General features: G+C 43.8%; 2 protein-coding genes across 2 annotated transcripts; one reads left to right on the top strand and one right to left on the bottom strand.

The window, feature by feature from the left end:
• Positions 1-867: 867 nt before the first annotated feature.
• LOC129833826 (28S ribosomal protein S7, mitochondrial-like) lies at positions 868-2,846 on the bottom strand. Its single transcript, XM_055898646.1, has 5 exons — positions 2,704-2,846; positions 2,237-2,428; positions 2,040-2,103; positions 1,787-1,954; positions 868-1,487 (listed from the first exon to the last, which is right to left on the bottom strand). Exons 1-5 carry the CDS (start codon positions 2,745-2,747, stop codon positions 1,266-1,268), a joined length of 690 nt encoding a protein of 229 aa, XP_055754621.1. The 5' UTR covers positions 2,748-2,846; the 3' UTR covers positions 868-1,265.
• Positions 2,847-2,939: 93 nt separating this feature from the next.
• Positions 2,940-10,881, top strand: LOC129833828 (ADP-ribosylation factor-binding protein GGA3-like). Its single transcript, XM_055898647.1, has 17 exons — positions 2,940-3,027; positions 3,666-3,750; positions 3,874-3,949; positions 4,090-4,188; positions 4,296-4,419; positions 4,818-4,921; positions 5,226-5,306; positions 5,998-6,135; positions 7,094-7,175; positions 7,265-7,381; positions 7,597-7,866; positions 8,504-8,586; positions 8,744-8,901; positions 9,205-9,509; positions 9,705-9,874; positions 10,232-10,342; positions 10,751-10,881. The coding sequence occupies exons 1-17, from the start codon at positions 2,961-2,963 to the stop codon at positions 10,859-10,861; spliced, it is 2,181 nt and encodes a 726-aa protein (XP_055754622.1). The 5' UTR covers positions 2,940-2,960; the 3' UTR covers positions 10,862-10,881.
• The last annotated feature ends 1,451 nt before the right edge of the window (positions 10,882-12,332 follow it).

Genomic DNA, 12,332 nt, shown 5'->3' with positions numbered 1-12,332 from the left:
ATTACTGCAAGAAAGTGAGGGAGGCATGGGGAATAGTTGATTATTCCAGCAGGGCCATTGACTGAATGAAACTCTTTGAAGAGGGAAGAACCATATAATTTTTTTGAAGATATGATCACACATATTGTGTTAATTAGTAGGCTATTTTAGCAACCTCTTGGCCCTAGTGGACAGTTGTCGAATAGATTGAAACATTTATTTGGTAATAGTAGTTGTTGAATTGGAATAGTAACACTTGGGTGACTGACATAACTTTTCTATTGTTTGACATTTAGTTCACTAGATCAGTGTTTCTCAACAGTTTTCATTCAAAACTGTGGTTCTCAGTGTACATTCAAATTAAGATATTTTGGAGTACATCTTAGATAAAACGAGGCTGCGAAGCACTGCACTAAAATAAACTTGGTTATCCACTAGTTTGAGCAGATTTGATAGGGCCATGATGTTGAAAGAAGAATATTGAAGTAAATGTGTATATGCTATAGGGCCTATTTATTGCTACATAAAGACCAAGTATTCAAAGTAAAGTAATTCAGAAGAAACCTAATTTGGACAGGAAGTGCAGCACTCAATTTGCCTACTAGTGGTTTGCGTACATGCCTTTTTGTTTTTCACAGAATTACCAAATAAGTTTGAGCATTTTGTACATTTATCTACTCAAGTAGATATATAGAAAGTTTGAGTTTACTGCGTGAAGACAGAGCTCAGTGTATTATATTTTCCTATAAATATTCCCACTACTATAGTTGGGTATCTGATGATCTGTTCAAATGTCAGAAGTACAAACATTGGTCAATTTCATTTTTGCTACTGTTGTACATTGACTGCAGATGAATAAAAATCACATTTAAATAAAATCGACCTGGGTTTTAACTAAGCTTTGTATTTATTTGAAGATGACACTGATGTATATATATTCTAAATACAGTATGTGATCATGTCATTTGTAATGTTTTCACAATCATTCTTTATTTAACCATAATACAATGTTAGTAAAAGCCACATTTACAGTAACTGTATTTGTGGTCAGTATACTTGGATACACACCATTCCAAATATTTCACAATGGAGTCCAAGAGATGTATATTTACATAGCCTGTCAATGCCCTACATTGAAGACAATCTCCCATGTGTTGCACAAATGTCCATGATGTTTTTATTTTCCAACAAGGAACTCCTCAAGTTTGACCAAAGGGACAATGGATTGAATTCCTTCCAGTCCAAAAGGTCCCATTTTGAATGCTGCACTCAAGCTTCAGAGTCGACTACCACCAGCGATAGTGGGCGTAGGCTCTGTTGGATTCGGCCATCTTGTGCAGTTCGTGTTTCCGTTTGACCACGTTGCCCTCCTTGGAGAAGGCGGCCAGCAGTTCCTGGGATAGTTTTTCGTACATTAGTGTGCGTCTGTGCTTGTTGTCCCGGCACTCTGTGATCATCCACTTCATGGCCAGGAAGCGCCGCCTGTTGTCTGTCAGAGGTATGGGCACCTGCAGAGTGGAGGGACAATACAGGATGTCATTACACATACTGTATGAGACTAAAGATAAATTACATTTGTCATGTCTATCGTGGAGAATAAAGAGTTGATGTATACTTTTCTACAAACTATCACCAAGGTTGTGCTCATTAGGCACCAAAGACAAGAAAAGAGACAAACAGGGAGGGACTACCTGAACGCTTGTTTTCGTTACGTTGCAGAACGTTTTGCTACGATGCGAAATGTTTTGCTACGTTGTGAACTAATGAATAAGACCCTGGTGACTGTAGAAATGGTGAGCGTACTGACCTGATAGAACTTGCCCCCTTTCTGAATGCTAGCCAGGCCAATGACAGGCTTGCAGTTCTCCAGAGCCTGGTGGAAGATGGCGTATGGATTACACTCGATCTCTGCCTTCTGTCCCTCAGGGGCTTTGTGGTACTTCTCCACCTGTTTTCTCTTCATGTTCTCCAATGTCTGAGAAGAGAAGGATGGGCATTAGTGTATATTTACATTTACTTGGCAAACTATATCAAACAGTCCCATAGAATCCCACTTATACCTGTGTGATGATACCTTTGGCAATAATCTTGTCACCATCTTTCATCATCATGTTGACAAACTTGCTGTGAAGAGAAAGAACAGTGATGAGCTGTAATTCACACTGCATTGACAGGGTAAACATACAACCACATGACCGAGCTACATGTATTTCAGTGTTTGTAGGCTTATGCATTAATGTGTGTTGGGGTTAGGTACCTCAACACAGGGTCGTTGAAAACAGAGCTGGTGACAGAGTTGGTGGCTGCCTTTATGGGCCTGACAGATTTCAGCTCCCTCTCCTCTTTCTGCTCAGGTGTGAGCTCAGTCTCTGGAATGTGGTACACCTCTTTCCGAGGCTCAGGCTCCAGGTAGTAAGGGTTGTACCTGCTCCATCTCACCAGGAGTACCCTAGAGAAGCATGAGCAACAGAAAGTTATGACACTTCATGTTTAATAGTCAAATACAATGCAATGGTTATAGCATATCCTGGACAATATCTATACATGATCATATAACCATCTAATGTTGCTTGCAGAAACAATTTAAATGTCACTGACTGTAGGTAGCTGAATTAGCAAACGTAGTTGTAATAAACTTGTGCAATGATAAGTGTCATACTAGTGCAGTATCACAGTGTTAAGATACACATCCATAGCGTCGTTAATCAGCAAAATTATAATTACCTTGGTGTCCAAGGTTTTAGTAAACCTGTGATGGCGGCAGCCATCTTGGAAAGTGTGGTGCGAAGACCCCTGGGTAAGCTCCCTGGTAGATGCCATAAAGCAAAACTAATTTCTATGATTTATTTTCCAAAATAAAGCATTATTCAGCTAAATGTTTGAATTTCTCAATTTTACACCAAACAATAAATTCATATTTTTCTAGGTTTTATTGACAACGCAGACTGCGTGATTCTCGCGCATAGTTGCACACATTGGTGATGTCATCACGCGATGTTTCCAATGCTATGGCGTACCAGGAAGGGGAGACGCTAGAATCCTGGCTCAGTGAGTGAATTAACCTATGTATCCAGTCAATTCATTTATATTATTAGCATATTGCATTGCATTGCATTGCATTGAATGAAGTAATGAAGAGTGCGATCTGTTGAACTGTCTGCAATCCTCCAGGGCTACTGCCTCCGAGGCATCCCCGTTATAAGATCTGTGTTAGCGTTGTCGTTCTAAGCAGCCGTTTCAGGAAAGCTGTGCACTGAATCAGGATCAGTTGTGGGAGGCGGACATTCAAGCATAAACCCAGGGGATGTGGCCACTGAACCTCAGCTGAGCTCCCTTTTGATTTCGAGAGTTAAGACAGCTAAGTTGAGGATTGTGATTTTGGTATCAAGCGTCTATCTTGTGTTGGTTGACAGATATAATTGATAGCCTTTCGAGGAACTGGGGGCTAACGTTATAGTGGTGGCACAGATAAAACATCTTTGGTGGTGGCTTCACTGCATGTATGCGCGTTGTGGTATTGATGCTAGTAGCAAGTGCAATGTGGAGGATGACAGAGGATGGATGACAGTCGAATTCTTTACTGTCAGTGTCCGGTTGCTCACATGTGTTGTCCTTTCAAGTCTGTCAACTCTCAACTGTAAAGGCATGTGTTAAACATATTTTCTTTTTATTTGATCTCACTATAGATAAAGCCACCCATCCAACAAACAGACAGGAGGATTGGGAGTACATCATCGGTTTCTGTGACCAGATCAATAAGGAATTGGAAGGGTATGTTACTTCCTGATTCACCTGATACCATCATGTGTAAATTCAGTATGTATTAGCTATATTTGACCCATTGCTATAGTATGTATAGGAAATGGGCCAATTTAACCCGATCTCTTTGTGCAGTCCCCAGATAGCTGTCAGGTTGCTGGTTCACAAAATCCAATCGCCGCAAGAATGGGAGGCGCTTCAGGCTTTAACAGTAAGTATTCTTTGTTTGTACTATTTCATTTCATCCAATATTCTGTTCTAGTCCTGTACTCCTATGGTGTATACAGTCTTGTCTCAGGGCTACCTATGTGTCCATGTGTTTGACAAAATGTCCACGTGTAATTCTCCCAGGTATTAGAGGCATGTATGAAGAACTGCGGGAGAAGGTTTCATAATGAAATCGGGAAATATCGGTTTCTGAACGAGCTGATCAAAGTTGTTTCTCCCAAGGTGAGTGGACTTGCTATCCTGAATGCGTTATTCTATTCTTCTTCTATTTTCCTTGTGTTCTGTGTGTGAATACATCACTGACAAAGATCTGGTACACTTCTATCTAGTACATGGGAGACAGAGTACCAGAGAAGGTAAAGACAAAGATCATTGAGATGCTGTACAGCTGGACAGTGGCTTTCCCCAACGAGGCCAAAATCAACGAAGCATACCAGACACTAAGGAGACAGGGTAAGACCTGGTTTTCTCTAGTTACCACAGCCACTATGGCTGGGAATTGCCAGGGACCTCACGATACTGAGCTGCCGATACGATATGTATTGCAATTCTCACGATTCAAAATGTATTGCGATTCAATACTGTGATTTTATTGCGATTCGATGTTTCAAACATATTGCTCACCATATGTCTGATGCAGAGGGACAAGAAAGCCATGAGAAAACAAGTTTTGATCAGTCATGGAAATAAAATAGCTCATAACAAATTGGCTCCCTATTCCCTATTATTTAAAAAGAAGATGGAGAACAAGCTATGAAGGAAAAATAGTGGAGTTTTTGTTTTAGATACAGTAAACTAGCGCAAAAATAATCTTATCTGTGAACTAAATCACACACACCTTCCGCTCCCAGGTCTTGTAACTATGGACCCTGAGCTCCCAGTGGACAAGACTCTGATTCCTTCACCCCCCACACGTCCCAAGAACCCTGTGTTTGACAATGAGGACATGGGCAAGGTGAGACACTGGGTTCAGACTGAATGTATTCACAGTACTGGTCTTTAACCCTGGTGCTAGAGAACTACTGCATATGTGGTGTGCAGTCTTTTGTTTCAGCCTAGCACTAACACACCTACTTACAACAAATCACTGAAACATTGATTTGCTAAAACGGGGGTTATCGGGCTGGAACAAAAGCCTGCATTCCCTCAGGCTCTCTAAGACCAGCATTGCTGACCACTGATGTACAGATAGAGTCAAACCAGCAGATGTCAGTGTCACCATGGTGATTTGACAGAGACATGCCTTCATGTGTGTTTAGCTACTAGCAGAGCTTCTGAGGAGCAAAAACCCAGAGGACCTGCAGGAAGCCAACAGGCTCATCAAGAACATGGTGAAGGAGGTGAGAGACAACGACATGCCCTTTAAGTGCTTATAAAGGCGGTTGTAAGGAGCCGTAAGCTGTTGTGAATGCTCATACTCAGCCTGTGACATACCACCTGTGTGTTTATCGTCATAATGGGTTCATAAGACTGTTCTAACTAGCTTTGAGTGGTAATAAATGCTAATAGAGTATTTTATAAGCCCTGAATGCTGATTGGCTGAAAGCTATGGTATATGAAACCGTATACCACAGGTATGATGAAACATTTATTTTTACTGTTCTAATAGATGTTTGTAACCTGTTTATAATATCAATAGGTCACCTCGGGGGTTTGTGGTATATGGCCAATATACCACGGCTAAAGGCTGTATCCAGGCACTCCGCGTTGCATTGTGCATAAGAACAGCCCTTAGCAGTGGTATATTGGCCATATACCACACCCCCTTGTGCCTTATTGCTTTAATAGTTCATCATGGGATAATTAATACACTACAGAATACATTACACACAGATGGAGCTTAGAAAATGTGATCATAGCCGATCATGCGTCCATGTTAGTAGTTCTCTATAACACTTGTATTGTTCTGTTTCCCAGGACGGCTGAATGCATTTACAATATAACTGTTGCGCATGGATATAAGGCTCTTATAGCAATGTATAACAATGTTATAACAAGTCTTGAACATCTTATTAACCCTCATTCTCCCAGGACGATGTCAGGGTTCAGAAAGTGACCAAACGCATCCACACCCTGGAAGAGGTGGGCATCAACGTCAAGCTGCTGAGTGAGATGCTGTCCCACTACGACAAGGACAGGTCCTCCCAGTCAGACAGAGAGATCATCAAGGTGTGTGTTCCGTTCAGACTCCACACACATCACACTTAGCCCTAGTTCAAACACCGCTCTATCGCAGCACCGAACTAAAACATATAACTTTCTCTTTGGGAGAGCAGGGATAGAGTGCCTTGTGAAGCCATAGTGCACCTCGTCTGACTTTTGACAATAGTTGGTCAGCCTCTGCCGCTCTTTCGGCGCGGTGCGGGTGAGGCACGCCTCTGTTTCATGCAGTTCTGCCAGAGCAGTTCTTCCACTGTCAGGAAAAATGGTAATGCATATTAATATATGTTAATTGCGTGCAAATAAAGGTTGCTTGGCTACCACACCCACAACGGAAGCACAGTCATGGCTGATACGCAGGTGGAGGACCTCTGAGAGGTGGCTGTTATGCCTGAATTCAACCCAAAAGCAATGAGTATGTCTGCAGTGTTGAGAGAGCGATTGTATGAAACCAATTGGTATGTCAAGCAGAGTTCTCAGCCATGCCAGCCCGCTCTTCATGTCTATTCAGTTCTACTCGCCAAAAGTTTGGCGTCTGAACTGGCGTTACTTAGATACTTATCCTCTTTGCTCGCTGTGAAGCGTTAAGGCCCTTATGTATCACCTCAGGCTATAGCCAGTCCTTAACTCAGTTTTACAGCTAGTCCCAATTTGTTCCCTACCACTTCCCCTGGGCCCAAACCTTTCGATGTTTGCAGATCTGAAGGGTCTGGATAGGTATAAGCAGTTTAGTGGTGGAGCTTCTATCATATTGCTAAATCCTTACCTATCGGCAAACACCAAAGTGTTAGGGCCAATGGGAAGGGGAAGGGGAATGGGTAGGGCCACGGGAAAGGGGTAGGGAGTGAATTAGGAATGGCTGCTAGAATGATACGAGCGTGGTAGACGTTGATGTTATGTGAAATTAATTAGAATTGTAAACTATGGCTGATTGAAGCATGTCGTCGTACATTTCCTGTAATACCAGGAACTATACGACCGCTGTGACAAGTTGAGACGCGCTGCTTTCAAAATGGCCACAGAGACTGAAGATAACGACACAAGTTTAGGTGAGGAAATAAAGTTATTTGAATGTTTTTCAACCTCTTAGATTGTTATTTGTTGTTCCATCTCTTAACCTCTGACCTTTGCCCTCCAGGTGACATCCTGCAGGCCAGCGATGACCTCTCACGGGTCATCAACTCCTACAAGAAGATTGTCAAGGGACAGACGGTGAATGGAGACATCGAGGATCCTAGATCTGCAGCTGGTGAAGGTGAGTGATGGCTCGTAGTGTATATATACACATACACACACACACACACACACACACACACACACACACACACACACACACACACACACTTTCAGAGCAAACTGTTTCCTTTCTACCATTTTGTATCTCTCTCTTTCTACCTCCTTCGATTTCAATTCCTCTCTCTGCTTCCTTCTACCTCTCCACCTCTCCTTCTTTCCCTCTCTATTCTACAGAGACCACAGGGAACAGTGACAACACAGAGACCTTGATTGACCTGGCTGGCATTGACGTTCCAAACTCCACCTCTCCTCCGCCTGCCCCTCTCCCGTTGGTCTCCGATCACACTTCAGCCAATCACCTGGGGTTCCCAATCCCTGTCTTGCCTCCTCCTCCAAAAAGGTTGGCCGGGTTGCATGCCAGTCAGAACAACAGCCCCAGCCACCCAGCCACCGACAAGGCCCTCAACGCTCTCTCTCTCCTTGACGATGAGCTGCTGTCCTTAGGTACCTCACTGACCTTGCATTTTATGGAAGTTATGTGTAAATGTATTCTTGTTAAATATAGGCCATATTTCCTATTTGATTTGTATTCAAAATGTATTCATGAGGACTGTGTTCACCAATGTTCAGACAATGCCCCATGGTACTTCATTTCATTATGCCAGCAGCATCCCACCCTGCATCCCACTGCTGGCTTGCCTCTAAAGCTAAGCAGATCCTTGGATGGGAGACCAGATGCTGCTGGAAGGGATGTTGGAGGGCCAATAGGGGGTACTCTTCCCTCTGGTCTTAAGGGGATCACAATGCCCCAGGGCAGTGAAGGGAACATTGCCCTGCATAGGGTGCAGTCCTTCGGATGGGACGTTAAACGGGTGTCCTGACTCTCTGTGGTCACTAAAGATCCCATGGCACTTATTGTAAGAGTAGGGGTGTTAACCCTAGTGTCCTTGCTAAATTCCCAATCTAGTCCTCATACCATCATGGCCACCTAATCATCCCCAGCTTCCAATTGGCTCATTCGTCCCCGCTCCTCTCCCCTGTAACTATTCTCCAGGTTGTTGCTGTAAAAGAGAATATGTTCTCAGTCAATTTACCTGGTAAAAGAAGGGTCAATACTAATGACCCTTGTGTGTTTTCTCAGGCCTGAACGATCCAGTTCCTTCTCTGAACAGCCAATCAAAACCAAAGCTGAATGAAATAGCGAATCCGTGGACCTCCTTACAGGTAGTTCTTCCTGATGATGACCACAATGGTCAGAGCATTAAAAAGCATACTTTTTTTTTTCTGCTGTCATTTCCTGTTTCTTAACAGTGAGGAGTTATGAAAAACTCTTGTGATACAGTAGATTTGTAAGTGTCGCTTCCTTTCTATCCATCTCCAGGCTGCTGACCCCGGCCTTGACTTGTTTAGTGCTATAGCAGGGCCAGGCCTAGTATTTCCCCCAGTCCAGCCAGCGCCAGCCCCCGCCACGGCCCCCGCCACCCACAGCCTCCAGGACCTCCAAGACATGGCCATGCTGGACTTTGGAGAGCCAAAGAGGTGCTCAACTAACCTTACTCCCTTCACTTCACTGGAAATATTGTAGATCACTTCAAGGTATTATATTACCCACATTGAATTAGATCAGGTGCTTCAGCGCATGGCTAAAGTGAAGCAACACTTCTGAGGTAATCCGAAGGCTCAGGGTTGTCATTAATAGTGCATCGCATCATTACATTACTAGATGCTACTCAACATTATCCTGAATATGGTACAAATCAACATGCTCTTGATTGCACACTTGCTTGTTTGATTTAGTTATGTTTCCAGAGAGAGCTCATGTTGTTTTTCTGTCGTTTCCAGTTTGCGTGTTGGCGGGGGATTCGGGATGGCAGCCTCTATGGGGGCCGTAGTACCACCCTCCTTGGGGGCTATGGTACCCCAGGTCCCCTTCTCCTCGACCTCCCTCCTCCCTGGCCCCATGCCTGGCTCCCCTGCGGTGTCCCACACCAAAGCCCAGACGCTGAGCTCTGCCCCGGGCAGCCCCCTGTTCAGCTCCCTCTCCCCCTTCCACCACTCCTCCTTCCAGGGGGGCAGCCCAGCCAGGGGGCTAGGACCGGAGGCCTCCCTGGGCAACGTGCACGTCCCCCTGGAGGCCATCAGACCCAGTGAGTACTGGAGATAGGGGAGGGAGGTAGAAAGGGAGAGAGAGAGAGGGGAGTGTGCAAAGGGAAACGGGAAATGCTATATATCCTCCTGTGAAATTGAACGTCGTTCGTCTTTTTGAACCTTTCGATGTCCACAGTACACTGTCTGGATAACATTGATAGAGCCTCTCATTGCCTCTGTCCTGTCCCCTCCAGGTAAAGGGCTCCCTGTAACAGCCTATGATAAGGACGGGGTGCGTGTGCTGTTGAACTTTGCCTCAGACTGTCCCCCTTGCAGACCAGACGTGCTGGTATTAGTGGTGTCCATGCTGAACACTGCACCACTGCCCGTTCAGAACGTGGTCCTTCAGGCCGCCGTTCCCAAGGTAACACACAGGCGCAATATACACATGGTACACACACTCCACACACACTTTGTGTACACTTGCCGTGTCTAGACGCCATAGGGGTCTACAGCCATGTCTCAGGGCAGTGTGTACACATGCACTCGTATAATACTTACACGTGTTCACTCCTGTATACTTACTCACTCAAACATTGTATCATTTCATCCAAACAAAAGGTGATGGGGTCCTCACTCAAAAGTATGTTGCATAAAGCTTCATTTTTGTATTTATTTGTATTATTTTCACTGCATCAGGGATAGCGTACACAGGCTTTGCAGCCATCTTCAGTGTGTAACTTTCACACACTACTTAACCCCTCCTCTCCTTGTCCTCCAGTCCATGAAGGTGAAGCTGCAGCCTCCGTCAGGAACAGAGCTGCCTCCCTTTAACCCCATCCTTCCCCCGGCCTCCATCACACAGGTCATGCTGCTGGCCAATCCTCTGAAGGTAAGAGCAGGGCCACAAGTATTTCCTGGTAAGGTCACATGGTCAGGGAAAAGTCATATGATCTTCCAGGGCCCAGAGGTTTTCCGATTCAGGTCACGTGGTTAGGGAGCAGCCCACTTCTCTAATACACAGGCCAGAGTCACTGTAGAACTAGGGCTCTATCTTTCATCTTTCCATGGTTCCTTGCAACCTATCTCCTCATCTTTTCAACTGTATTGGAGGTTGAAGGTCCCTCTCTGACTTTCTTATCCAATGTGGTTTTGGGAGACGGAGAGAGAGGATTTGAGGAATTAATGAAAGATTCATTGAGAGAGAGCCTAGGTCTTTTTGGACCTGATGGGCTTCCATTCTCTTTGTAGTCTTTGTGAAACCACTTGCTGACCCTCTTCCAATGTTTGCCTCTTGCAGGAGAAGGTCCGTCTGCGCTACAAGCTGGCGTTCACTCTCGGAAACAGGCAGTGCTCAGAGGTGGGCGAGGTGGACCAGTTCCCCCCGCCAGACAGATGGGGTCACCTATAGCCACCCTCATACACCACAGAGCCGAGCCAGAACGGGCCAAACCAACACTCCATGATGGGGGTGTTAACCACACATACCCCAGAGAGAGAGAGAGAGATGAGCCAAGGAGAGGATAGGGTGGGAGAACTGTGCTGCAATGTTACAGTACCAACATAGTGCTGCCTACCAGCCAACCATTCTGTTTCTTTTAGATTGTTTTGATATTTACCGTTTTTGTAATTGCCCAGTTGCTATTGAGGCAATTGTAACTTTGTAAGCATAATATAGCATACATGGCATACATTGAAGTTTAAGCCAGGTTTACAATAGCTTCCAGAGCTTGTATTGAATATTATTCCAGGACTGCATCTCAACTGAAGGGTTACAAGTGCTTTTTCCATGTTTCAGAAATTGATACAAAGATGCACCAAGTGTCACTCTTTATTTGTTATTAAGTATGTTCATTAACTGAGAACATCTACAAGGTATTTTAGCAGGCCAGACAGTTGTCCCTTACACAGCACTGCAGGACATTTCCTAACAAACGTAGTCCCGCCCACAAGACTTGCTGGCAAAGGAAATATAATTAACACTACATCCATTATTATGGCGAGACACATACATACAGTGTATATACTGTGTATATATATATATATATTTGTGTGTATGTATATATATATTTACAGTATATATGCCAATGTTTATACCACAGCATTGTTGAATGCTTGTTTCTAATGAGCTAGAAGGGCATTCTAGAAAGGACATTATTATTCAGAGCTTATAACTAGGAAAAAATGATTGATTAATCCTATACCTGGAATAGAATTTGGTGAAATCCGGGAATCTTATCCGGAGGACTTGCTAGCTAGCATGTTAGCTCATACTTAAAACTTGAGTCAAGATACAGAAAGTTATGTTGATTAGATGTGGGTGCTAGCTGGCTGTTGACAAAGGCCTCGAACGTGATTCCATGAGGTGTTTCAATATTTCTTCAGTGCATATCCAGTGATCATGCTTATTAGACAATTGTGGCAATTATTATGACATTGTTTTAAAGTGTTGTATATTGTATTTCTCAATGATATTAGTTATTTAATGGGTTTGCTGGACCATCTTTAGGTCTTACCACAGACAGCTACTATTTTGATGACTGGGTTTCCTAGCAACACTAATCAATATTGTGGTTACTCCTGACATGCTTCTGTAAGTTGTCATAAATGCATACCATAGCTGGTTTCTATTCTTTGGTTTAATGTACGGGTTCTTCTTATGCTCCCTCTGATGCTTGCCATCTGGTTTAACTATGGTGTTTGAGCTTTCAAAGTGGTCTGTCAACCCGAGTTAAGATATCCATTAGTCCTGAGTTTTAGGATGTGTATTATTTTCTCCATTGTCAGTATTGAAATGGTATTTTATTTATTTGTTGTAGTATTTCAGTGCATCACTGAATTGACCAAGCTTAACACTGGCTGAAAGTGTCATCTGACAAGTT

The sequence above is a fragment of the Salvelinus fontinalis genome, chromosome 34 (assembly GCF_029448725.1).
Source record: "Salvelinus fontinalis isolate EN_2023a chromosome 34, ASM2944872v1, whole genome shotgun sequence".
In the NCBI taxonomy this organism is placed as follows: domain Eukaryota; kingdom Metazoa; phylum Chordata; class Actinopteri; order Salmoniformes; family Salmonidae; genus Salvelinus; species Salvelinus fontinalis.
The sequence above is the reverse complement of the archived record's forward strand: the minus strand, read 5'-3'. Positions and strand labels throughout refer to the sequence as shown.